The following is a 24,215-nucleotide window of genomic DNA, read 5'->3' as shown; positions in this document are numbered from 1 at the left end:
ACCTTTTGATGCACATATCACTGTGGCCGACATCCAGGTATGAACGTCTAGTCACTCCCATGGCCTGTGCTGTGGGGGTAACAGATTTGGGGTTGCTCTGGCTGTGACAGTCTGCTTTCTGTAGGGAGGGCAGGGCAGGGGAGATGGCACTTCAAAGTAAGAAGACCCCCAACATAAGCTTCAAAGACGCAGTCTCCAAATCACATTTGGCGTCTGGAAATGGACTATAGGAAGGGGAGCTTGAGCCCTCCAAAACTGCCACCTGTTAAGCAGCGAGTCGGGTTGTGTGAGTTGAAGAAGCTCTGCATGTCTTTTTCCCGTGACCAGGACTGGGGGCCAAGGCCTGCTAGTCTCCCACCAGGGTGTGGGGACATAATCCAGGGACTCCAAGCTCACCTGCGCCTTGGCTCTGCAGCACCAGTGTCTGCACAGTTCTCAAGATCACTGTGACCTGTGAGGGAGAGGAGAGCATTGGAGGGAGCGAGGTCCAGTGGGGGATCCCGGCGATTTGGTCCTAGTAGCGAGGCCTGAGGAGACAGCTGCTGCACCTTTTGGGTCGTGGCCCATGGGCTGGAAAAAGCTGGTGACCCCCAAGTGGCCAGAGCTGTGAAGTGAGCTGTGACGATGCTGCACTGATCGTGTGCAGATTGTAAGTCAGCGACCCCGTATGCCATATGGGGGCCGTCATGAAGATTGTTGCCATGCCGATAGGGCCGCAGCGCATGTGCGTAACTAAGTCAGCGACCCCGCATGCTGGGTTGGACTGCTGTGAAGACAGTTACCATGCTGATTATCCAGAAACCTATGCATGGAACTAAATCAACAACTCCGTACTTCAGGTGGAGCCACGGTGAAGATTGCCGTTGTGCCGGTCGCGCCGTAATCAGTGTACAGAAAGAGGACAGGAACCCCGTATGCTGGGTCGGCACCGGGAGAAGGCAAGGTATGTGGTCTGGTCGAGACTTGTCGTACGAAGGAATCTGCTGTGGTGACCGAGCGGGCCCAAGCAGCGACTGGGAATCAGCACTAGGAGCATAGCACCCTCCACCCCCTAGCTGTGAGGAGGAACCCTAGTACCTTACCAGAATTGGAGGAGCATTGAAGACCCCCCATCGACTGCCCCTGCAGGACCACGTGTGAGGAATTCATAGGCATCCGATCGCAGCCCCTCCTGGGCCGCAGGTGAAAGTCTCCCCAAGTCATCCACAGCAGCTTCAGTGCCCGTGATGAGGGGGGCATGCTCAGAGACTCTGGTCGCTCAGATCCTGCTGGCATGGGTAAGACTGACTTACGGGCCAGTTAGACCTGAGAGAGCTTACCTTAAAGAGAGCGCTTCAACGCTGGAACAATTTTCATTTTGATGGAGTGTGAAAGTGTAACTCCTGAGGCTCAGACTACTAGCGGGACTTAAATTGAATATAGCCTATAGTGAATGGGGAATAACCACTACCGCTTGTGAGAGGGGAGTGGGACTCAGGGACCAGTGTTTGCAGCACTAGAGAACTGACCGCATGGGACTGTGTCTATTGTTTATGAATGTTGCATTTAACTTTGTATTCATATATCAATATTCCTTTTTTCATAAAAGCAAGCAATTGACAGGACAATCATGTATTGTTCATGCTGAGCATATATTTTGAGTTGGGAGCCTGTGTACATCCTGCTGTGCCTGCCTTCCCCCGAGAAGGCTTGAACTTTTCGACCTGCGCTACAACTGAGAGTCAAGTGTGGGAGGGGTACTTGGCTCAGTTGCTCAGGATCCATAGTAGGTAGAGTCCTGGGACATCAGGAGTAAAAGGGTTCAACTCCCATGGCTGCACCCAGTAGCTCTTGTTTGCCCAGTGGCCCTCTGAACCAGGTTGTGACAGTGCCAGATTCCATGGGTGGATGTACGGGAATGTCCATGGAATGACGTCCATGGAATGCATACCACAACGAAATGTAATGCAACTGCTGCAACGCTTTACATTTCATTACAAAATCTCGCAAGGCGGCGGAAATCACCTCTTGCGTGGCCTTGTAAATCCCATGTGTCATGCGAGGACAATGCAATTCCTGAGTAAATCTGGCCCATGGTCCCTACGAGGGAGACCTAAGACGAGTCAGGGAGCCACGCTACGGATGCCTCAGAGCTAGTAATTCAGATAGGTTGGTAAGCCAAGATAGAATGAACATTTATAATCATGGTGGGATGCAATCATGTGATGTCACAGCGGTTTAATACCTAAATGACTATGCATTGATGCGGAACTTGCAATGATGTGGTACCTGCAGTGGATTTCTTCTTCTTCCCGGATTGCCTCAAATCTGAAGGCAGCAGGGCAGAGACTTCTTCTCTCAGGTTTAGCTTCATCTTCACCAAGACCTCTAGAGATCTGTAGGGGTCAGATAAGAGGTGGGGGTATAGCACCGCCTCTTCTGAACTTCACCCATCTCTTGAGACCCTTCGGTTCAAGGCTTCTCACCTTCACCCATCTCTTGAGACTCCTGGGTTCAAGGCTGCTGGCTTTCACCCATCTATTGAGACCCTTGGGTTCAAGGCTTTTGACCTTCACCCATCTCTTGAGACCCTTGGGTTCATGGCTTCTGAACTTCACCCATCTTTTGAGACCCTTGGGTTCAAGGCTGCTGACCTTCACCCATCTCTTGAGACCCTTGGGTTCATGGCTTCTGACCGTCACCCATCTTTTGAGACCCTTGGGTTCAAGGCTGCTGACCTTCACCCATCTCTTGAGACCCTTGGGTTCATGGCTTCTGACCTTCACCCATCTCTTGAGACCCTTGGGTTCATGGCTTCTGACCTTCACCCATCTTTTGAGACCCTTGGGTTCAAGGCTGCTGACCTTCACCCATCTCTTGAGACCCTTGGGTTCAAGGCTTCGGATCATCAGCCCTTTGTTGAGACTCTTGGCTTCTGACCTTCACCCATCTCCTAAGACTCTTGGGTTCAAGGCTTCTGACCTTCACCCATCACTTGAGACCCTTGGGTTCATGGCTTCTGACCTTCACCCATCACTTGAGACCCTTGTGTTCATGGCTTCTGACCTTTACCCATCTTTTGAGACCCTTCGGTTAAAGGCTTCTGACCTTCACCCATCACTTGAGACCCTTGGGTTCATGGCTTCTGACCTTCACCCATCTCCTGAGACCCTTCGCTAAACGGCTTCTGACCTTCACCCTTCACTTGAGACTGTTGGGTTCAAGGCTTCTGACCTTCACCCATCACTTGAGACCCTTGGGTTCATGGTTTCTGACCTTCACCCATCTCCTGAGACCCTTCGGTACACGGTTTCTGACCTTCACCCATCACTTGAGACTCTTGGGTTCAAGGCTTCTGACCTTCACCCATCACTTGAGACCTTTCGGTTTAAGGCTTCTGACCTTCACCCATCACTTGAGACCCTTGGTTTCAAAGCTTGTGACCTTCACCCATCTCTTGAGACCCTTCGGTTCAAGGCTTCTCACCTTCACCCATCTCTTGAGACTCCTGGGTTCAAGGCTTCTGGCTTTCACCCATCTATTGAGACCCTTGGGTTCAAGGCTTTTGACCTTCACCCATCTCTTGAGACCCTTGGGTTCCTGGCTTCTGACCTTCACCCATCTTTTGAGACCCTTGGGTTCAAGGCTGCTGACCTTCACCCATCTCTTGAGAGCCTTGGGTTCATGGCTTCTGCCCTTCACCCATTTTTGAGACCCTTGGGTTCAAGGCTGCTGACCTTCACCCATCTCTTGAGACCCTTGGGTTCATGGCTTCTGACCTTCACCCATCTTTTGAGACCCTTGGGTTCAAGGCTGCTGACCTTCACCCATCTCGTAAGACTCTTGGGTTCAAGGCCTCTGACCTTCACCCATCACTTGAGACCCTTGGGTTCATGGCTTCTGACCTTCACCCATCACTTGAGACCCTTGTGTTCATGGCTTCTGACCTTTACCCATCTTTTGAGACCCTTCGGTTAAAGGCTTCTGACCTTCACCCATCACTTGAGACCCTTGGGTTCATGGCTTCTGACCTTCACCCATCTCCTGAGACCCTTCGGTAAACGGCTTCTGACCTTCACCCTTCACTTGAGACTCTTGGGTTCAAGGCTTCTGACCTTCACCCATCACTTGAGACCCTTGGGTTCATGGTTTCTGACCTTCACCCATCTCCTGAGACCCTTCGGTACACGGTTTCTGACCTTCACCCATCACTTGAGACTCTTGGGTTCAAGGCTTCTGACCTTCACCCATCACTTGAGACCTTTCGGTTTAAGGCTTCTAACCTACACACATCTCTTGAGACCCTTGGGTTCAAGGCTGCTGACCTTCATCCACTTTTTGAGACGTGTGTTCGAGCTCGGCAGCTTGCGGCTACTTCCTGTGTCTGGTAGGTGCGGGTGCCCCAGTGCAGGATGAGGGTGGAGGACCGCTGCAGGTGCAACCAAAGTCATCGTCGGTGGTTGGGCCGGGTTGTCCCAGGTGCTTGAGGAAGGAAGGGAGTGCCCGACGAACATGCGAGCGATGAATCTCGAAACCAACCACAGCAGCGGCTCTGGTAGAAATGATCTGTGAACACAAGCCCAATGTGAGGCTAATCAGGCCAGAAATGGGTCCAGAAAAGCCAACTCAGTGGTTTTGTCTGTGAAAGATCACGCTTAGACCTTGGCTTTAATGTGAGCGCGAGTTCTGTCACACCCACAGTCAGCCAAAACCTTTTAGCCAATGGTTCTCAAGGTGCTGTGCCTATTAAGCCCGAATTTCCCGATGGTGCCATTATTTACGGGTGGGGGTGGGATTAGGTTCAGTTTTGCACTCTGTATATATTCATCCAGACCAATTCAGAGTGCGGTTGGAGCAGTATTTCAGTGCCAGAGACTCCTCATTAAAATTAATTAAAAATTAGATATGTTTGCTGTAAAAACGCCATTTTAAACAAAATAATTAAATGATAGTGCATCAAAAATGAATCGTCCCTTTGGTAGAGAGCGCCCCAGGCCCGGGATGGGTGTTTCCTTGCAGTCTGCAGTGATAACGAGAGGGGTCAGAGATGATGACGTCAGCATGAGAGCAGGCAGCAGAGGCGAGGCGTAGCCGGAAGTGTGCAGCCTCTTCTGAGCAGGTGGGGTACCACGGATGCCAGGGTTCATCCGCAGGAACAGGTGTGGCCAAAACAGAGAGTACTGCCGAACCTCGCATGTTTCAACGACTAACGGCGGCCTGCCCTTGGCTCCGAAATCCCCCCACCCCCTCCTAATGGAAGCCGCCCCCCCTGTCTGCGCTGTGGAGGGGGGCGCGCCGCGGGGAGGGCCGCTTTCCAGGACATATATTCTGCTCTTTGTTTTTGTCCAAAAGTGGCTGACAAGATGAAATGTGCCTGTTAATTGTATGTGGAAACGCTCCCTTCCAGGCATCAGCTCACTTGCCAACCGTGTGCACACACACATGCCTATGTACATGGAGGGTGCGAAACAACATGCAAAGGTCCTTATAGAGTTGGATTAGGATTAAAAATCGGCCCGTGCACGCTATAGAAAAGTGGCCCACATTTGCATATTACCTGTCCGCAAAACACTGCTTCAGTGAAATTTTATTTTAAAAATGCATGGATTAGTTTACGCTGGTGAAACACACCTGAAAACAAGTGAGGACACTTTTGCTCAGGCCCCCTGCCCCCTCCCCCTGCTCAATATGCATACATTGATGGGCCAGCCCAGCGATAGAAAGGGCGTGACCCCTCTGCGGTCGATAAAGGGGAGTGGGTCACGTTCGCGCTATATAAAACTCTATAAATAAATAAATAATAGACGCCTATCTACCTCCAGAAAGATCACTCGGGCACCCACTGGGTCGCTGGTGGCATCGAAAATGCAGAAACCGCACAAATCAGCCCCCCAGACTGCTAAAAAAAGCAGCCCATGCTGGAACTGGACACCGGCCCCTCGGGCATTGCCCGAGTGCTCCCGTTACCAATTCGACGCTGGGTCCTTACGTTTCTCACTCTCTTCTTTGTGTGGGTCTTTCTTACTGGAGGCAGGATTGCGTCACTAGCTACAGCCAGATGCCAGAATGCTATTTATGTCAACATATAGTCCCTCTTACCTGTTTATTGTGGCAGGGTAATCTTATGGAATTTTGGGCACTGCTTAATTTGTAAAACAGAAAGTACCAGGACCCTCGTCAGGCGGTTGCTACATCTTGCGCCATCCATAGCCCCTGGCAGCGACGCCAATGACGGTACCAACACAACTACTAACCATCACACTCGTACAAGCGTGACAATTCAGACTATTCAAGGCCCCCAAAAGCTATAAGAATGGCTTTGGTGGCAGATATTACCAGGGCCACTGGAATTATGCAATTGTGCAGCCGCGGCCTTTTAACCACATTGACGCTGATGACAAGCTTAGCTCGTCATGAGGTACACCTCTCGAACGCTCGTGACGAGCTGAGCTCGTCATGAACCGCGGGATTCTCAAATCTTCAGCGCACAGCGGGAAAATACGCCGCACAGATGCGGTTAAACATAAATATAGATTTGCTGCATTTACCATATAATGCATCATCTGCTGCATAATCAGTTGATTTCACCCAAAAAATTGTGTCTCGTACAAACTGTTAAAAAATTACTAAAAATGCTGCAACACATGTTGCTGCGCAGTGGAAGGCCCTTTGCAAAGCTTCACTGGTCACCTTTCTGTTGTTTATTACTATATCTGTGTTTTTAACTGGTACTTCTACTTTTTTTTTAATGCAACCCGATGCAGAGGCTTCTGCTGGGATTTACAAACCAATGCAAATCAAAATTTGCGTTGATTTACATTCCAGATTAACACAACGCACAGAAATGCACTGCCTGCATTACTTTGCGTCAATGGGACGTTCCGTGGGTGACGCATGGGCGTTCCACCTCTGTATTGTATCAGCAGGTCCTATGGGAGCCGGAAGAAAGTATGGTGTGTTTGGGTTTGGATTTATATCCTTAAATCTTCCTGAAGAAGCAATGAGTGGTCGAACACCCAAAAACATCCTCCGTTAATCCCCATATCTGTGACTCTGATGAGCCGTCCTTCCTGGCGATTCCAGTCATTGTGATGACTCACCACAATTGTGGGGACGCATCACAAATCTTTCCTGTGAGTAGCTGTGTCTTACTCAAGTCTCAGGTGTATCTTACACTTGGGCTTCGAAAAGTATAACATGCTTAGTCAGCGGTTATGTTTCCCCTGAGCGGACATCTTTAATTCATGTAGATTTATAAATAGGACACACCTATGACTTGAGTCAGGCACAGGCACTCATAAAAATGATTCATCAATCAAGCCTGTGGGGCTTATTTATGAGCCACTGCGTCACTTTTACACCACTGGTGTGTCACTTTTTGTGACGCGCCAGTGGCATAAAAAATGCGCCATATTTATGAAGTGATGCATCTGGTTAGATGCGTCACTTCTTAAACACCTTCGCTAGACTATACCTATGTCAGGTATAATGTATGCAGGGTGGACGTACCCCTACAAGAAAGGGTCTTAGGAGTGGCATAGTGAAATCTATGAAATTGCGCGGTGCCAATTCTAGGACGCCAATGCGTCAAAACCTTATGCCAGCCTCATGGCAGGCCTAAGGGTGATGCAGGCCCTTTCACATGTGGCTTGCACCATGTGAAAGGAACATTGCTGCAGTTGTGTCAGGCTTCTGACACAACCCCAGCAATGCGTCACTTTTTGCACCGACAGATACATCAGTTATACTGATATATCTGTCATTCTTTGCGACATGATGCGTCATACTGTCAATATGACGCATCATTGGTGTGGCACTGAGAAGTGGCGCATCGCTGCTTTCACGCAGTGATGTGTCACTTCTCGTAAATGAGGCCCTGTGTGTTCCGAGGTAATCTACACCAAAGGCAGGAGTAAGACCAATTACCCCTCATTGCATCTGCTCCATAACCCTACATCCGGCTTACGTTGCTGCTCTCTTATTATGCCCCATGATTCGTGTCCCGTAACTTACCAAGCATGACTTGGATCCCACGTTTACATTGTCTTATGTGATCTCTGTAAATTTGTTCCACCTGTGATGTACCTCCTGTGGTAACTACAGCTCCATTACTCTCCTGTGCTACCTCACAGTTATAACTATACCTAAAAAATATTAAAATCAAACATAGTGCAGCTGAAAGGAGTGAACTTTCTGGAGTAACTAATCCTTTTGATCTGCTCCCATCACAGGATCTTCTGAAGGAGAACTCACCACCGCTCACTGGTTGTCGGGAGGCCGTGTCAAGAGAGCCATCAGCGCCCTGGAGACGGTCAGTGTGAAGCATTTATTCTGATATTGGCATCTGAACAGCTTTCATTCTGCTAATGTTACTGCCTTGTATCACTTTCAACAGTCTGGCCGTGTTCTAGATGGTTTTGAGGTCACCATCTGCCTATGGAGTCTGATTTGGCTTTGGAGGATATATTTGTGGGATTCTTTGGAACTAGGAGGCAAACTCTTGTTAAATGTGCTGTGCCTGTATGATTGTGGGATGCATGAATAATGCCGGAGAGCTTTGCAAGCTTCTTATGCTTCTTGCAGGTCAACAGCAACTTTCTTTGCACAGCAGATAGAGATGCGTGTGTCTAGTGCTTTCTAGTGGTGATTGATTCCGGACACTGTTATACACTACTATATGGAGAAGATATAAGACTGGCCAGGCCACCTTCTGCTGGGTAATGGTGACAGTAGCACAGTAAGCAGTAGGGAACAGATGGGTGATGCAAGTTGATAGATCAACCCTGTTAAAATGTATTAGGAGGCCCTAGGTCAAGAGGGTACCTTCTAGCCAGTCCTGGATTTTCAGCCAACAGCACTAAGCATGCAAAGCAATTGGGGCTCCCACTTATATTTAAAGAAATGTAAACCACAAATCCCAACATACTAGGTCCTATTGACTGAAAAAAAAAATTTGACTTGTCATTCTTCAGACATGGAGTTGAGAAATGTCATGACTTTGTGATCTTCAATATTGAAAAACATCTAATACTACCATTTGATGGAACCTGGCCAACATTAAGATTAAAGAGATATTTTATTGTTTGGTCGAGCCTAGCAGTGGCGCATGCACTCCTCTGCGAGGCATGTTGTATTCACTTCTACGAGCTTTGGCCACACCCTCGCTGCCGATTGGTTAAAGTGTGTGTCGTTCTGAACAGCTTTCTTCTGTATAGTTTCATGTGGATTTATGTCCCACCTTCTCGTGTCTTACTCCTCCCCTGCAGTGTTGGCCTATTACGGTATCCTTTCTCTGAAGGATTGTTCCATTGTGTTTGTGCACTCTTTGCATCTTGTTTTTTTGTGCTTTCCCTCAGTTCATGTATCAGAAGGGGCCCGCTTCCGGGCGCTGCACTTCATGTTTTCACAATGTGCGTCTTTGGTCCACGCGCAATAAATCCAACCGATCCCATGTATTTATCTGCCTCACCACAATGTAGGGGCCCACTTCTGAATATAATGAACCTCGCCCCCCTCTTCCTCACCACACTCATCTCACACCGCCCACCTCCCTACAGTGTTCACTTCTCCTGCTCTGCAGCTGGCAGCTGCCCCCTTCTCTCTCTCTCTCTCATCCTCTTCACTTAATGCCTCTCTTTCTGTCTTTTTAAACCATACTGCTTACGTTTTGTAAGATGATAAGCAATGGACATTGAAGCGGATCCTTTCTGGGCCCTGTAGCCATGTCCCTAAACCAGGGAGTCTGTGGGGGTTTCTCCAGTCCAGCTGCTCAATTCAGCCCAGCTGGAAAAACCTAAGTGCGTATTTGTGTTTTGGTCGGCCTGAGAAGACCAATCAAACACACGTGAGCACTTAGGGAGTGGAGTGCACGTAGCACTCCTCCTCCCCCTCCATGCCTAGGCCCCACCCCTTCGTACAGCACTGGCTAAGTGCCGGCAAAAGCAAAATAAAACGATGCAACATTGTTTTATTTTATATTTGCGTGCTCTGAGCCAGGTAGTGGGGTGAAGCTCCTTCGCCATTGCGGAGGAGCCGCCGCTGTTTATATCAAAATGTTCCTAATGGTACGCATCATCCAATGGTTACTTGAGGAAATAATGTATCCGCATTCACAGATGGTGTTGTAAATGTTATTTCCTTAGCAACTAACGACTGCGCCATATGTGGCATGTTTTTAGTGATTTTTGATCCATGGTTGTTAGAACCAACACTTCTTGTTTAAATCTGTAAAGAATACAGCAGATGGTGGACTATGTGTCAAGTGTAGCAAATCCACGGGCCAGATTCACAAAGGTGAACGTATACTATTGTGTACATTTTCTACTTTTCGGAATTCCGAAAGGTAGTTACTTACCTTTGTGAATACCGAAAAGTAGTTAAGTTAAACTTGTGATATAAGTTTATCTTTCTGAATACCAAAAAGTAGTAAAGTTAGACTTTTGTTCTAAGTTTACCATTGTGAATACCGAAAAGTAGTAAAGTTACACAGAAGTGTACGTTCACTGTCAGTGCTGGCATTCTACTCTTTCATAAGGAGCACAGTCACACCTAAAGTAATTCCCTAAATAGAAGAGGCTTCTATCGTGGAATGTGTTTAAGACCCCAACATTTTGTTTGCTTTTAATATTTTTTCTTTCTATGTGGTGACAGGGATCGTGGCTATCCCAATGATATAATTTTAGAAAAGCACTGAGAAAACAAAAGAAGCACTGGCAAAGGCAAAAGCCTGATAGCCAAGACCAGATCTATTGGCTTTGCCATACTTATTTGGACTAATGTAAATTGAGATTATACTGGAGAAGGGACTTCAACACTTTACGAATTATCCCGTCTTCTAGTCTTATCAGGGTCTTACACACCACACTCTGGGGCATATTATCAAGGACAGGCGATACATTATCGCCGCTTTTATCGGCAGGAAACTGACGATAAAGCGGCGATAATGGCCTTGATAATATGCTCTATGAATTCCAATCGAAGCCCATGTTAGATGTGAACACATCTAACATGCTGAACGCCAGGAATTCTTTTGTCGGAAGACGAGATATCGTCACAGGAGGAAAATACCCAAGCAATACAGTATGGAGAGAGACTGATACTACCCTATTACTTACGGGCAAGATAAACGTGGAGAATAGACCTATAGGATATCTCAACCCCAAAAGACATTGCAGTAGGGGTGACAAGCAAGAAATTAAAAGGTCGAACGGAATAAATTAAGCCTTGAAGAAGTCTGTGGATAAACACCAATTCAGACGAAACACGTGTCGGCTAGGAAATTTTATGAACATTCAACACGTGAAATAAAAGAAAGAAAAAGAAGAAAACAACAGCGATTTGTGATTTGTTTATTGATTGCAAAATAACTTTTTTGTGTCAGCTCAGGATAAATGCTGTTCTGCTACCAAGTAGACAACCCGACCTAGGAGGCTTCCTATTGGCCTTCGATAGAGAAAGGTCTCAGCATCTCGTGTAAAACCACAGCGACGTCCAGGGCTCTATCATCACCTGCATTAGTATAGCTGCTGAAACCCCACAGTCACGGATGAGCTAGAGGTGATCTAGAGTTCTCACCTGCCTCTTGGGACAAGAGCCTCCTCTATTCCAAACAGCTCCTTTGGACACGGACAGAACCTTGACTTCAAAGCGCTGTTCCATAGGAAACTGCTGGCGATTTCCAACAAACACCACCCCTTGTTATGGGATGCTTTTAGCAGAATAGGGCCTCTACTCAAATTAAGTGAAGACTGAGAGAGGTGGTCAGCTTTGCTAGCATTGCACGGACAACGGACTCTACAGTGGCGTAGCAAAGGGGCGGCGGCCTCCACCACCTTCCCCTCTTTCATGCGGCCGCTGCGGGCTACAATGCAGAAAACTGCCAGCTCCCCTCTTTCAAGTTTAGGTTTTTCCGTATGTTTAACCTATCAGAGGCTGCTCCACTGCTATGGCGGTGGAGCACCACCCCCAGCAGCCTAAAAACGTGAAAAATAAACGATAATAAAAAGTGTTTATTATAGTTTTATTTAGCCTTCCCAGGCCGAGTCTTTGGGCCATCGGGGTAACAGTGATGAAGAGAGTGGTAGGCACTGTTGTCAGTGCGCATATGTGTTTGGCCGGATGTCTCAGGACAACCAAACCGACATGCGCACTGAAGCTGTCTACTACCCGAGCTGCGACTGGGAACCAAAACCGGCCCTGGCAAAGTGCTCGGCCGCCCCCCCCCCCCGCCCCCCGGGCGGGAGGGGGGCGAGCGCTTTGCCAGGGCCGCTTTTCAGCCGATTTTGCAGCTATGCTGCAAAAACGGCTCTGCAACAAAAACGGCCCCCCAAGGCCCAAAACCGGCCCCCACCCTTGCGGCCGACCGGGGGATTGCCCGGTGCCCACAACGGCCAGTCCGGGCCTGGTTGGAGACAGCAGGTACAGGCTCCCAGTTCCTCTGGGATCGTGAATCGAGGGCGCTTAGGCCAATCGTGATGCTGCTCTCATGTATGGGAGCAGCGTCGGGATGGGCCACAGGGGGTCTGGAAGCCTGTGTCTGCAGTGGAGAGGAGCAGAAGAGTGCAATGTGGCGGGTTGCAGGCAAGTTTTTTTTTTTTGTCCGTCGTCCCCCATTCCCTGTTCCCCTCCAGTATACTGCTTAATGAGGAGCAACATCTAGCCTAGCACCAGAAGCGAGGCTCAAGGGGCCTCATTTATGAGGCCTTGCGTGAGTTTTGCGCTTCCGATGCGTCACTTTTTGTGACGCATCGGCGACGTAAAACTTGCCTCCTGATGCGCACTACTTACAAAGTGACGCATCTAAGCAGATGCGTCACTTTGTAAACCCCTGCGCTACATTATACCTGCGTCAGGTATAATGTATGCAGAGGGGACGTTCACCCGCAAAAAGCCTCGTAACAGTGACGCAGTGAAATCTATGAGATTTCACTGCATCACTTTTAGGACGCAGTTTCGTCAAAATCTTGTGCCTGCCTCACAGCAGGCGTAAGACTGACGCAAGCCCTTTCACATGGGTCTTGCCCCATGTGAAAGGAAGCATTGCTGGAGTTGCGTCATTTTTGTGACACACTCCAGCAATGCGTCACTTTTGCGCTTATAGATACGTCAGAAATACTGACGTATCTGTAACTCCTTGCGACATGATGCGTCATATTATAATTATGACGCATCAATCATGTCACAGGGAGAGCGCAGTGAAAAGTGACGCATCGCTGTTTTCACGCAGAAATGCGTCACTTTTCATAAATGAGGCCATTGGTCCCACCCATGGGTGGCCCATCAGGCATCTCATGCTCGCCTAATTTGTCTATTGCACCACCCGACTCTTTATGCTTTTTAGGTCTGGCATAGAGGTAGGTTTCTTGTTCTAGCAGCCTCATGTAATCAACAGCATTCATGAATGAAAAATATGTACATATTGAGGCTTTTGTCTAGCCCTCTTCATACATTGGTCTGTTTACCTGTCATTCAGATGTGCTTCCACCCACCACAGCACTCATCATGGTACAGTGGTCCAACCCCTTCAGCCATTGGTTCTCTTGCACTTTGAGTGACATCATTTGACCTGACTACATCTGCATAAAAGGATGTGCACCTCAGAGCAAGAGCTGATGGGCAAATTCGTTGCTTTGCCAATGTTTTCCCCCCATTATTTACACTTACCTTCAGTACAATAATTCCTGGTTAAGTAAAGCCAATAGAACACGTTATCTGAACCAATAAGAATAATATTTAATAATAATTATAAGCAATAGTTATTTAATTTTATTTTAAATTTGAATTGAAAACATATGGTTGACATGTTTGGAAGTTTTATTTTTTATTGTTGTGGCATAGGTATGTAATTTAAAAATAAATTAAATAACCTCCAGCTTGCAAGGCCAGATCTCCTGACTTTGCAAAGTTTCTTGTATGTAATAACTTACATTTATGTTTCTGAACCCCAGCTTAACTTTGGTACATCTCATATTGCATTTATTTGAGCTTTGTTCTACTTGTAAAGCGCTTGGACTCCTTTTCACGCTTTACAAAACGCTATAAAAATAAAATAAAATATCAAATAAAACAGCCATATAGGCAGAGTTGTGGCGAGGCGTTTCCAAGCCGTCTTTTTGGTTGATGCTTTCATTCCCTGGTTGACGTTTACCTGTGTGGGTTTGGTCAGAGGTTTTCTGCTTTTCAGGCAGACTTTTTTGTTTACATCTCAAGCAGATAGATACATATTGAATCAAATAATGTATATTTTCATATTTGCCAGTTGGTTATTCAAGAAATAGAATATTAACCATTAATAAATGACTCTGTGAGATTTTACCACTGATAAATTCAAATCCGCAGACACAGATCTCTTTCCTAACATGGGCCCTGCACCCCCTCACCCCCAGCCCTGCACAGGTAGGCGCTGGGCACCACTGCTGGGTTTATTGCAAACCGATAACGTTTCCATCACACTGTGCTGCACAGGAAGTGCAGAGCTTGCTTTGCCGGAAGTGACCTCACGGGCTCCCTAGGCTGGGTTTATGAATTTAGATAATCAGGATTGCCAGTATACTGGTCCCAGGCATCTGGGCCTGATTTTAAGGTTACGGGGTGAAAACGCACTCACAAAAACTTTAAGTGGGGAAAAAGCCCTGGGCTAGCAGAGCCCTCTGAGTGCACCAGCCCACAGCGATGGATGTCACCTCCGGGCTTCCGTAGTTCTGCTCTCATTAAAGACAGGAACAAGAAAGAAGGGAACTGTTGTATCCTGATGTCGGTGTAATGCATTCCTTCCCTAGTTTCCCTGCTCCCTGCTGCTCAGCCAGTCTGGGCGATGGAATGCCGGTGAGTGCCTGGCCGGGGAGAGGGTCAGTTGGAGAGAGTGGGCTGAGCAGAAGGACGGTGCCTCTGGTGAGGCATAGACACTCACCTTGTAACCTGTAACTAAGTTACAATCTCTTTAACCCGTTGCGCCGCAGTGCAGGACTTTTAATGAGTGGGCGGGGCCGCGTCGGCCGAGGGACGTGCGCAGCACTAGCCAGGTATATAGTGCTCGCGATGGCCGTTGGCCAAAGCGCGCACGGAACGAGTTAATAAACCTACATCTTATAACCTGCATGGTCTGCCTGCCGAGGAGCTATCTTTATATGTAACAGGGCGTCATTTTCTGGCTTCTGTCTCTCTTTCTCTTATTTAGCGGGCTGTCCTCCATCTCCTACTAGGATCCTGAACATGGCCGGAATGGGAACCGAAACCGGCCCTGGCAAACTGCTTGGGGGGAAGGGGTGCAGCCAAACTGTTTCTTAGGGCTGGTTTTGTCCGATTTTATTAAAGGGGGCCGATTGCCCCCTCAGGGGCCCAAAATCGACCCCCACTATGGAGGCCCAACGGGGAAACGCCCAATGCCCGCTACGGCCAGTCCAGCCCTGATCCTGAAAGATAGAAGCAAGACCATCAGGTATTAATTATCAGTTTTAGTGAAAAGAATAAGAATAACAATAATAAAAACAGCAATGACAATAATAATAATACAATGCAGAGTGTCAACAGTGTCTCCAGCTGCAGGGCGCTCCCGGAGCCTTTTCGATCTCGAGGACCTCAGCCTCAACCTGGGTCTGGGTTCTTATCCTTTTCTGTTTTCGAATGATGAGAGAATTTACCTCTACTCATTTACAGTGTTGTTTCCTTGTTAACTACTTGGTGCTGTTATCAGTGGTCCTCTTCGTCTCTGTCTGCTAAGCTCTGGTTGCGTGTTTTCCGCACAGTTGTTAGAATGAGTAAGGAGATTGACCTTTCTACTTACCACCAACTTGTGCACCCCTGCGGCGTGGGGGAATTGTGTTGTGGTGTTGTCTTCATCGCTGGAGCATCTCAGCATCGTCAGGTTATTTAATGGTACTCTCATTGATGTTTTGGGGTTTGGATCAAGGTGCTTTCATGGTAATGTCTGCAGAGGGGGGAAGTTAAGGCCAAGCTACAGCCCATGTGCAGTGGAGGCTCCGTTGGAAACCTCTCTGTCGAGGAGGCCCGGTCACGATTTAGGACCTGATTTAGATCTTGGCGGACGGGTTACTCCTTCACAATGGTGACACATATCCCATCCGCCGAAATATAAATCCCATAAAATAGAAAGGGATTAGGATGAAGGAATGTCCTTCACTTTTGTAACAGAGTAACCAGGGGAGGCTCCTCCATTAGGGCGGAGGAGTGTGGCCCAACTGCTTTCTCGCAGTGCGAGAAGCAGAAATTTAAAATGGTAAAACTACCATTTTATGTTTCTGCTTCTTGCTCTGCGAGAAAGCAGAAGTGTTTGTTTGAGGGCCGGCAGGTGGGTGGTTCTGTTCTAGAGCAGGGGCGGAGTAGCTTGCGCAATGCTGAGGGCGCTCACTGTTTGGTCAGCCCTCTGGGGCCGGCCAAACCAGTCTATGCGCACTCAGCCTTTTCTCCATGTCGGCTGCATGCAGCCTACTTGGAGAAAATGGCCTCCCCAGAGGCGCCTGGCTGTTCGGTGTCCCCACCAATCACAACGCTACCATTGCAGCGTTGTGATTGGCTATGGGGAAGGTGGCTGCCTGCTTCCTGTTCCTGCCGGAGGTGAAGGATGTGTTATGCCACTGTTGACCTGAACTACTACTATGCTCGTGTAACCTTTTCAACTACCTATGCTCTTACAATTTTCTGGTGCTATACATTAAATATTATACACACACATAGTCCCATAGCTACTGTGAACATGTGTTGATGTATTATTTTCTCTTATGAAGACTGCAGAGTAAGTGCTGTACTCTTTGCCCTGACACGCACAGCAAACAATGGCTCTCCCAATGGAGAGGAAAATTCAGCTGGAATCAAACTGCCATAGTATGAGGTCTCTTTTCCTAGTTTCTGAGCTCAAGGCCTTCTATGTTAGAAAGCTAACGGTGTGTTCAGCTACACTTAAAAAGCTCAGGGTTCTGTGTGCACCCTGAGAAGTGACAATGCAAGTGCAGAAGGCAGTGCACATGACGTTACTTATTGGCACAGAGAATCTGCAGCCTTGTAGCCAGTGTCTCCTTATCACGTGGCAGATACTGGCCAATCGGGACCTCACCGTGTTTACACTAAAGTACGGCTTGTCGATGGGGTGGGACAATAATCTCCTGCTGCGCTGGGGTGACCAAAACTTCTCTAGAATTTACCTCAGTCAGTCAGTGCCTTTCTGATTCCACTAGAGGGCGATGTTTGCAGGTGTAGGTAACTCCAGGACTTGGCGGCGAGGTGGGAGAAGGAACAACCTCCACTGCAGCTTCAGCGAATGTGGGGCGTGTGAGCGAGGGCAACGGAGTTCATGTGTCTGGTGGGTTGGTGGAAGCTCAGGCGGTGGTTGATGTATGCTGGTCCGTGCTCGCGGAGGGCCTTGTAGGCATGTGTAATACCGCCGGCATTATCATTATCAAGACGTAATGCCATTTCCTGGATAGCATTACATAATCTCCCTCTTCCCTGCCAAGGGGCATGGAGTGCCACACCCCCTCTTCCCATCTTCAAGTTCACAAAAACTGAGGCACACAATGGGCAGGCAGGAAATGTGGGAAGTTGCATGTTTATGCCAATCTAATGTACAGTAGGAGCCTGTCTCTAAAGCGTACCGTCAGAAAAAAACACACTCGGGGGCGGGTCCAAGATGGCGGTGTGACCGGTCGCAGGTCTCCGGGGCTCCCCGCCCGATCCCGCCTAAACGCACCTTATTACACAGCCTGATCTCCCTACCACACGAGACATAGTTGTGGAGAACGGCGGAACACAGGGGCGACCCCACGGCTTTGCACATCAGGCTCGCGGGCTGCCCGGGAAGCTCTGGAGGCTGGGGACACCTGGTTCGAGTGTTGGCGGCTGCGGCCGTGTGTCAGCGGTCGGCCGTGTAGCTGAAGCTGCCTACCTCCCCAGGCGCTGCACTGACCTGAGCGCTCAGCCGCTTCCCGACGGCGGCTCACGCCGATACCACCGGAGCGGAGGTCCGGACCTGTGCCCACTCCTGCTGCCTTGATCCGGCCGGTGCCGAGGCGCGGCCTGGCCGGGAGTCACGAAACTCGAGGTCCCGGCTTGGGGGCCTCTACATTTCCGGTCCCGGACTCGGAGATAACCTGCTGGCACCCTGCACAGCGCTGGAACACGGTCCATCCTTCGGGCGCTGCGATGTCCCCGTGAGCTGTGCGCTGGACGCGCGAGAAAGGTGAGGAGACCCCGGGGGGCATAATCGAGCTCCCGGCGCGAGGGCCGCTCAGAGGCCTGAGGGCCGGTCCACATTGCTTGCGGTTGGCCGTGTGCTTGCCTGCTGCCCCTGCCTCCCGTGACGCACCGCTCAGCTGGGCACCTGAGAACTGAGGGGGGGAGCCCACGCCGACATCGCTGTGGTCTGAATCTGCGCCCACCCCTGCTGCTGCGATCCAGCCGGGGGTTTCAAAAATCGAGGTCCCGGCTTGGGGCCTCTACGTTCCTGGTCCCGGGCTCTGGGGATAACCTGCTGGCACACCCGGACGGCACTGGAGCCCAACACAATCCACCCCTCTGGCGCTGCGGTGTCCCGGTGTGCTGGATGCGCGGGAAGGGTGAGGAGAACCCGGGGGGCAAAATCGAGCTCTCGGCGTAGGGGCCGCTCAGAGACCTGAAGGTCGGTCCGCATTACCTGCAGTTGACCGTGTGCTTGTGTGCTCGCCTGCTGTCCCGGCCTCCCCCGACGATACGACCCACTGGGCGCCTGTGAGCTGAGGGGGGGAGCCCACGCCGACAGCGCTGACGCTACGATCCGACCTGCTCACGCCCCTGCTGCCACGATCCAGCCGCGGGTCACGAAAATCGAGGCCCCGGCTTTGGGCCTTTGCATTACTGGCCTCTGGAACCATCCGGCTGACATCCCCACACGCCACCGGTGCACAGTCTACCCTTCCGGCGCTGCAGTGTCCCAGTGAGCTGCACCTCTGGCACGCACGAGGGTTGAGGAGCACGGAGGGGTGAGCAACGGCGAGAGCTCGGGGGGCAAGATCGGGCTCCCGGCGGGGGGACTGACCGGGGACCTGCGGGTCTGATCGCACCTCTACCAGTGCTTCCGGACAACGAGACTTGGGGGACCCACAGCACGCCTCCCTTGGCCCGCCGCTCCCCGGGCCCTGATCTTCGTTGCTCGTCAGTCTAGGGGGACCGCCCCGTCATGGCGGGACTACGAAGGAAGAAAGGGAACCAGACGCTTCCCGAACTAATGGCCAGGACCCAGCCCAAGCCCGGCAAAGACCCTCCTTCCCCGGCGGCCACGAAAACCCCAACGGTGCCGGAGGACGATCTGATCCCCATCACTAGATCCTTCCTTGAGACGCAATTTAACTCCCTCAGGGAAGACTTCAAGACTTTGAAGCAGGAAGTGGCGGGCGAGGTCCGGGAGCTTCGGCGCGACATAGACGGCCTTGGGGAGTGGGTAGCTGCCGTAGAAGGCGGATCACACCAGGAGCAGCGAAATCGAACTACTTCAGCAAGAGGCCCTGCGTCTCAATGACCAGCAGCTGGATATTCAGGCCCACGCAGAGGACCTTGAGAACCGTTCCCGTCGCAACAACATATGGGTTCGGGGGTCCCTCAGAAAACGGAGGGGACTGACGTCACGGGGTACCTGCAGGACTTATTCAGAGACATTCTGGGGGAGCCGGCGGACTTTGTCACCCGTATCGACAGGGCGCACAGGGTCGGGCTGCCCCGACGAGCTAATGCCCCGCCTCCGGACATCTTAGCTTTCCTTCCTGATTTCCCGTTGAAGGAGCGAATCCTCCGCGAGGCCCGGCGGGCACAGCCCCTTCAATTCCGAGGTCACCCCATAGCCCTGTATCAAGATCTGTCAGCCATCACTCTGCAGAAAAGAAAGGAGTTCAAGAGAGCGACGGACTACCTGCGACAGCAAGACGTCCCCTACTCCTGGGGGCACCCGTTCAGACTAATCTTCAAATTGAACGGTAAACTGCACCATCTGCGCTCGCTTAAGGACACTTGCGCGCTCTTGGGTCTTGACCGGGACGGTGATGAACCCACGGAGAGAGCGTCTCAGGGGCTGTCCGGTGGGGAATGGCACCTGGTGGGCCGCAGGCGTTCCCCCTCGCACCGCTTGAAACCAGACGCCTCTACCATCACGCAGGAGCGAGCTACGGCTATAGCGGAGGTGGCCAAGGATACCTCTCCCCCTGAATGATTTCTCCTTTCAAGCAGGAGATCATCTGGAGCACATACCCTTCCTGTGAGGTGGGAGGGACTCGGGTGGGGGGCCGCCATGCCCGCCGTTGGATATGACCCTTCTACGAAACTTTATCACGGTCCTGGGTGAACTGACAGGACTGGGACTGTTTTTTTGTTCTGCTTTTGGGGTTACTGGGGTGGGAGGGGGAGAGGGGGGCTTTGGTGTTGTTCAGGGGGGGAGGGAGGGGCGGGGGGGAAACTGGTGGTGGCAGTTCAATTGCGTCTGTGCGGGATGGTCCACGTGAGCAGGATGCTGGGGGGGGGGGGGAGATGGTCTGGCTGGGAGGGCGCAGAACCCTTCACTGCAGCGCTGAGGGATGGGTGGCTGTGGCACGAGGCGATGGGTCACTGGGGAGTGGGGGGGGGAAGCGCGACGGGAAAGGGATGCCCGAGGGCCTGTGTGCCCCGCCCCAGCTGGGTACCTTAGGTTCCATGTTACTATGCCGCTTACCATAGGTACTTGGAATGTTAGGGGCCTCAACTCCCCCCAGAAGAGGCAGAAGGTCTGGAAGTACATCTCAGACCACCACATAGACATACTTGCACTTCAGGAAACCCATCTAATGAAAACTGAAGACTTCCGCCTGAAACATAGAATGTTCCCGCTTATTTACAAGTCCTCCGCTCCTTCCAAGCACAAGGGGGTGGCACTCCTGTTCCGTTCATCCACTCACTTTCAACCACTAGGTATACTTAATGACAAAGAGGGCCGGTGGCTGATGGTCAAAGGGAGGCTGAGGGGTAAGCTGTGCACCTTTGTTACGCTTTACGCCCCCAACAGCGGCCAGAAAGACTTCCTACACAATCTCTTGGGTAGGGTGACGGACTTTACTGAGGGCCCTTTAATTCTTCTGGGGGACTTCAACCTGGTTTGGCACCCCTCCCTTGACAGCACACACACTAACCGCTCTGGCCTGGGCTCCTTCCACTCTGACACCCAGGGGCTCATTCAAGACATGGGACTGCTGGACACCTGGCGCGCACTCTACCCACACACCAGAGACTATTCCTTTTTCTCCCACGTCCACCACTCCTACTCTAGGCTCGATTACATCTTCGCCAGCCAATCTTTGCAGGGCGGGCTGCGAGAGGCTAAGATATTTCCCATCTCCGTGTCCGATCACGGCTTGTACTCAATCTGCATGACCTGGCTTGGCAATGCCCCCTCACCGGCTCGGTGGTATTTTCCGGCATCCTTGGCAAGGGACAAGGAATCGTGCACCCACCTTCGGGAGACCATGCAGGACTTCTTTGAGCGGAACAAACCGGAAGACACCTCAGAATATAATAATTGGGACACACTTAAGGCTGTGCTTCGGGGCAAGTGCATAGCACTAAACTCCGCACTAAATAAGCAGAGGGCGAAAGAAAGGGAATTGCTGGAGGAGGAGCTGACGTCGGTCGGACAGGCCCACAAACTTACGCCCACCCGGCAGACTCTTCGCAGCCTCACAGCCATCAGAGGCAAGCTGCGGGCTATATATAATAACCGTGCCGAATTCACTCTCCTTAAACTACGGAATCTATCTTACACTCAAGGCAATAAGATAGGGAAACACCTAGCGAGGCAGTTACGCGACAAGCGAGAACGGGAGTACATAGGCGGCATCCGGGACCCCTCGGGGGCGCTGTCCCACAGTGATGACGACAAGACTAATCTGTTCGGGGACTTCTACGCAGCGCTGTATTCTGCTGACGTGCTGGACACTGACGCACAGCGCGATTACCTTCGGCACCTGCCTATTCCACAGGTCTCCCAGGCCTGGAATGATGAGTTAATGGCCCCGATCACGATGGAAGAGGTACTTTCTGCTATTAAAGCTTTAAAACCCCACAAGGCGCCGGGCACCGATGGGTACACTGCACTTTTTTATAAAACCTTTGCAGCCGACCTTAGTGGCCACCTGGTCAGACTGTTCAACCGAATGGCCTCCGATGGGGACGCGGCGACATCTATGACTGAAGCGATGATATCGGTGATCCCTAAGGTGGGGAAAGACCCCACGCTCTGTGCCTCCTACAGGCCTATTGCTCTTTTAAACATTGACGTCAAGCTCTACTCCTCGATCCTAGCAAAATGATTGCGCTGCCTTATGCCGCTCATCATCCACCCAGACCAGTCAGGGTTTATAGCGGGACGGCAGACACACGACAACACACGACGCATTATCCACCTCATTGAAAAGGTGAACAGATTTAAAATCCCTGCCATCCTTGTCGGGCTTGATGCGGAGAAGGCCTTCGATCGTGTTGATTGGAAATTCCTCATGGCCACACTTCAGGCGTTCGGCTTCTCCTCCGCATTCATACAAATGCTTCAAGCCAACTATAATCTCCCGAGGTCTAGAGTTTCGGTGAATGGTGTCCAGTCTGCTCCCTTTTATCACTCCCGGGGCACCCGGCAGGGGTGTCCCTTGTCTCCCTTGCTGTTTGCCCTTAGCATAGAACCATTGGCTATCGCAATCAGAGAACACTCAGGGATTGAAGGCCTGCCATTCACAGGTGAATCACATAAAATATCGCTCTTCGCTGATGACGTCCTATTGTCCCTATCCAACCCGAGGACGTCTCTCCCGCACCTGTAGGCGGAGCTGAGCAGTTTTGAGAACGTGGCTGGCTTTAAAGTCAATCTGACTAAATCCTACATACTCAATCTTACTCTCTCCTCGGCGGAGGCCTGCCACCTCAAAACACTATCGCCCCTGGCGTGGGCGCCCACCTCGCTACAATACCTGGGAGTGCAGCTTACGCCGAGGGTGGAGCAACTGTATGAGGCCAACTTCCCTCCACTTTTGACCCACATCCAGGCGGAGCTCAGGAGGTGGAAGCCACTTTTCCTCTCGTGGTTAGGACGTATCCACGCAGTAAAAATGACCCTCCTTCCTAGATTGTTATATTTGTTCCAGTCACTCCCCATTGCAATGGACAGGGAATTCTTTAGTAAAGTAAAAACAATGATCCTGCGTTTTATTTGGCAGGGTGGGCGAGCTCGCCTCCCCTTCCATGTGCTTCGACGTCCCCAGAGAGAGGGGGGAGCTGGTCTCCCCGACATGCGGCTTTACTATAAGGCAGCCAGCTCAGAATCCTAGTCGAATGGTCTCAGAAGGAATCCGAGAAGCACTGGCTCCATATGGACCGCAGTGTGGCGGGCAGAACGATCTGGGACCTTATCTGGCGCTCAAAGCAGGACAGACCCAAGAACGCCTACCTTAGCACCCCGACTCGTACCACTTTGACGGTGTGGGACTCGGTGGCGACACTGGAGGACTGGTCTTCCTTTCCCTCGCCCTTTACCCCTATCCATTTCAACCCAGCATTCCCCCCAGCGCTTCAGGAAGGGCCATTTGATACCTGGAGGGAGGGCGGTTGTCTAGCCTTGACCCACCTGTTTCACAATTATGATCCCCTCACATTTGACAATTGTAAAAGAGACTATGGGGTGGGAGACTCTGAACACTTCCACTACACTCAGATGCAACACTGGGCCCTCGGCCCCCTGATACGGGATGGGGCAACCCGTCCCCTCACCAAATTTGAATCCTTCCTGGTTAAATCTACTGGCATGAAGGGTGCCATTTCCTTCCTATACAAGCTCCTGTTGTCCTCCATAGCGTCCCCGCGGCCGCGCTACATGACACTGTGGGAGGGGTTGGCTCAACGAGACATTCCTGATGAGGAGTGGTCACACCTCTGGTCCGATATTTTCAAATGTAATCACTCTGCTGACCTTCGGGAGGCGCACTTGAAGACAATGACCGATTGGTACCTGTACCCCTCTAAACTGGCTCGCATCTTCCCAGGGACATCGGATAGGTGTTGGCGAGGGTGTGGCCTCCTGGGCGACTTTCAACACATTTGGTGGGACTGTCCCTCTATTAGACCCTTCTGGGAAGAAATCTTGGCACAGGTGAAGGACCTACTGGGTTACCCTATACCGACTTCAATGGCCGAGACTCTCCTGGGGGTCCGCGACCCTATGCTGGAACACCAAACCAGGGCCGACA

At 50.9% G+C, this 24,215-nt stretch overlaps 1 protein-coding gene across 1 annotated transcript in view; it reads left to right on the top strand.

Annotated features, from left to right (window-relative positions):
* LOC144817776 (disintegrin and metalloproteinase domain-containing protein 33-like) overlaps positions 1 to 24,215 on the top strand; it is a 565,915-nt gene that overhangs the window by 53,139 nt on the left and 488,561 nt on the right. The window contains exon 3 of the mRNA XM_078674583.1: positions 8,211 to 8,290. Coding sequence (XP_078530709.1) covers positions 8,211 to 8,290 — 80 coding nt within the window. The remainder of the gene's footprint in view (positions 1 to 8,210; positions 8,291 to 24,215) is intronic.

The sequence above is a fragment of the Lissotriton helveticus genome, chromosome 2_1 (genome assembly GCF_964261635.1).
Source record: "Lissotriton helveticus chromosome 2_1, aLisHel1.1, whole genome shotgun sequence".
NCBI classification, from domain to species: domain Eukaryota; kingdom Metazoa; phylum Chordata; class Amphibia; order Caudata; family Salamandridae; genus Lissotriton; species Lissotriton helveticus.
Note: the sequence above shows the minus strand (reverse complement) of the source record. Positions and strands in the feature narration are given on the sequence as shown.